Source organism: Fopius arisanus, unplaced genomic scaffold (assembly GCF_000806365.1).
Source record: "Fopius arisanus strain USDA-PBARC FA_bdor unplaced genomic scaffold, ASM80636v1 scaffold00059, whole genome shotgun sequence".
Taxonomy (NCBI): Eukaryota; Metazoa; Arthropoda; class Insecta; order Hymenoptera; family Braconidae; genus Fopius; species Fopius arisanus.
In genome coordinates, this window is record NW_011887798.1 from 79,815 (window position 1) to 82,173 (window position 2,359).

The window sequence follows — 2,359 nt, forward strand, 5'->3', positions numbered from 1 at the left end:
TTTGAAAATATTAAATCATCTGGAAATAAAATTCTGATTTAATTCCCTCACTCCTTTTTTACCCCCCACCAGCCCATTTATCCACTATTTAAATAACAATCCATACAAAAAATCAATAATTGTTTAATCAAACAGCCAAATTATTGAAAAAATCCCATCTCTTCTAAAAATCTGTAAGAAAAATTTCTCAATGTTTTTGGGTAGATAGAAAAGTCAATTAGTTTATTTATAAGATTATTTACATAAACGATATTTTTTTTCCTAGGGATATCTTCAATCTGGATAATTCGAAGTGTTAGAAAAATTGGGAAAAATTCATAAATAAATTGAAATGTTTGCCAATAAAGAAAAATCTATTTAAAAAATATTCCAAGTGTGTCAGTATCAAAGTACAAAATCCTCCCTTTCCTCCAGAGCCTTGACAATTAAAATAAATCAATCGAATTTGAGCTCTCTCTTACACATGGGGCACTTGTCGCTGGTTTTGAGGCACTGCCTCAGGCAATCAGCATGAAATAAATGATGACAGGGTGTGATCCTTGCCTTGATCATCGTGAAGAGACAGACAGGGCAGACATCATCGAATTTTTCAATCTCCTCAGGTGTAGCTTTTCTGTATCTATTGAGAATTTGTCTCTCTGCCCACAGGACAGCCCCCGAATTCTTCACTAATTCCTTCGTCCTGAGGAATATATTCAGGTAAATGGCGACCAGGAGGAATCTCCAGGTGGCTGTCGGCAGGAGAATAACGGTGAACAGAGTTGACATGGAAATGGTCAACAGTCGGAGGATCACTGGTGCGTATAGGGCCTCCAGGTTCTCCAGAGCTTCCAGCTGGAGAAAATTCAAAATACCTGGAAACATGTCGACGAAGACTTTTTCGGTTGCTGAATAATATCCCCAGGTGATGATCGTGTACATCGTTGACGGTCTGAAAAATTAATTGATTATTTGAAAAACGTTCTTAAATAATTCTAATGGAATTATTTCCCGGGAATCATTATAAATAAAATAGAAGATGATAAATAAATGGGATAAACAATCTTTTTCGTTGCGTCTCGTAAGAACTGAAGATTATTATTTACTTGTAATTCTGCAATCCTTGCTCCAATCCAAAGACCAGCAACATAAATGTCACGGTGACGGCGAAAGTAACAGCTTTGGTCCATTCAAGGACAATTTTAGTAGCGGACATCGCTAAATGTTTGATCCTGGATCTCTCAGTTAGGGTGACGTAAGGGGTCCAGTCCTCTTTCTCCACCAGCTCCTTGATGTACCCCACGCAGTAGGCGATCACATTGTAGAACATCAGACTGTACAGGCACGTCATCCTCTGCTGCGGAGGCACCAAGACCTTGTCAGCCAGCACCAGGAAGACCAGTTGGTTCACCATCAAGGAGATGTTCTTCATCTTGAGGAAGAGGTTCTCAGCTCTGTCTATCGGACCGTACAGACGTCTCAAGACATTTCTCAGAGGTCTCCATGCTTTTTTGGCAACAGCTGGAAGTCATTCGAGTTATTAGTGCCGGAAATATTGACAAATTATTCAGAAAATCATTTATAAGTCATCACGAAAGCCGGCTGATTCATTTTCATTCACAATATCCGGCAAAATGAAATCCACTGCAGAAAAATAAAAAGACGAAATGATTAATGATATTATCAATTTTCTCAAGAAGTCTTCATCACTTGATTCATTGAAATCCACAAAATATCCAGCAAAATCAAGTTCTTTGATAATAAAATAAAGAAAAATCATATCAACAGCTCCGATAACTGGAAGAGAAGCAGACTCCCATGATATCCCGAGGTATCGAAGAAATCCAAACGATTTGAATAATAAACCGTTGAAGTGGTACAATAATAAATTCAAGTGCTTGAAGTAGGCGGTATAATAACACATTACCAAGCACTTCACTTGATACAGAGTCCGATAGGTGATAATTTGAGATCGTTGATCCAGCGTTCAACTGGAGCTTTGAAGCTTCAAAAGACCCACGAAAATGATAAATTTATCCTTCTGCCTCTATTCTTTTTTCACTCCCACGTAGGAGACATTAATTAGAATAATGCAGAGCCACCGATGGATTGCCTATCATTTTCGCCTGATGCCGAAGGTATTGGAGATGATTGGAGATGGACATTAGCATATTAATGGGAGATGGACGGAAGGGACAGGTCACATCAAATAAGGGGAATGAGAAAAATTTTTTTATCAACGAGGTGGCAACCTCAGGAGTATAAAACAGCTGGGGCCATGGAGATCGACAGCATTTCACCACTGGAATCGCTCATCCTCGAATCTTCAGGATCAAGGTAACGCATTTTAATTATATTTATTACAAAGGATTTATTATTA

General features: G+C 38.4%; 2 protein-coding genes across 2 annotated transcripts in view; one reads left to right on the top strand and one right to left on the bottom strand.

The window, feature by feature from the left end:
* Positions 1–2,359, bottom strand: part of LOC105268571 (ERAD-associated E3 ubiquitin-protein ligase HRD1B) — a gene marked incomplete at its 3' end in the record, with an annotated part of 4,090 nt that continues 1,731 nt past the window's right edge. The window contains 2 exon segments of the mRNA XM_011308238.1: positions 1–931; positions 1,086–1,500. Of these exon segments, the coding sequence (XP_011306540.1) occupies positions 436–931; positions 1,086–1,500 (911 nt within the window).
* LOC105268569 (uncharacterized) overlaps positions 2,255–2,359 on the top strand; it is a gene marked incomplete at its 3' end in the record, with an annotated part of 5,333 nt that continues 5,228 nt past the window's right edge. The window contains 1 exon segment of the mRNA XM_011308237.1: positions 2,255–2,316.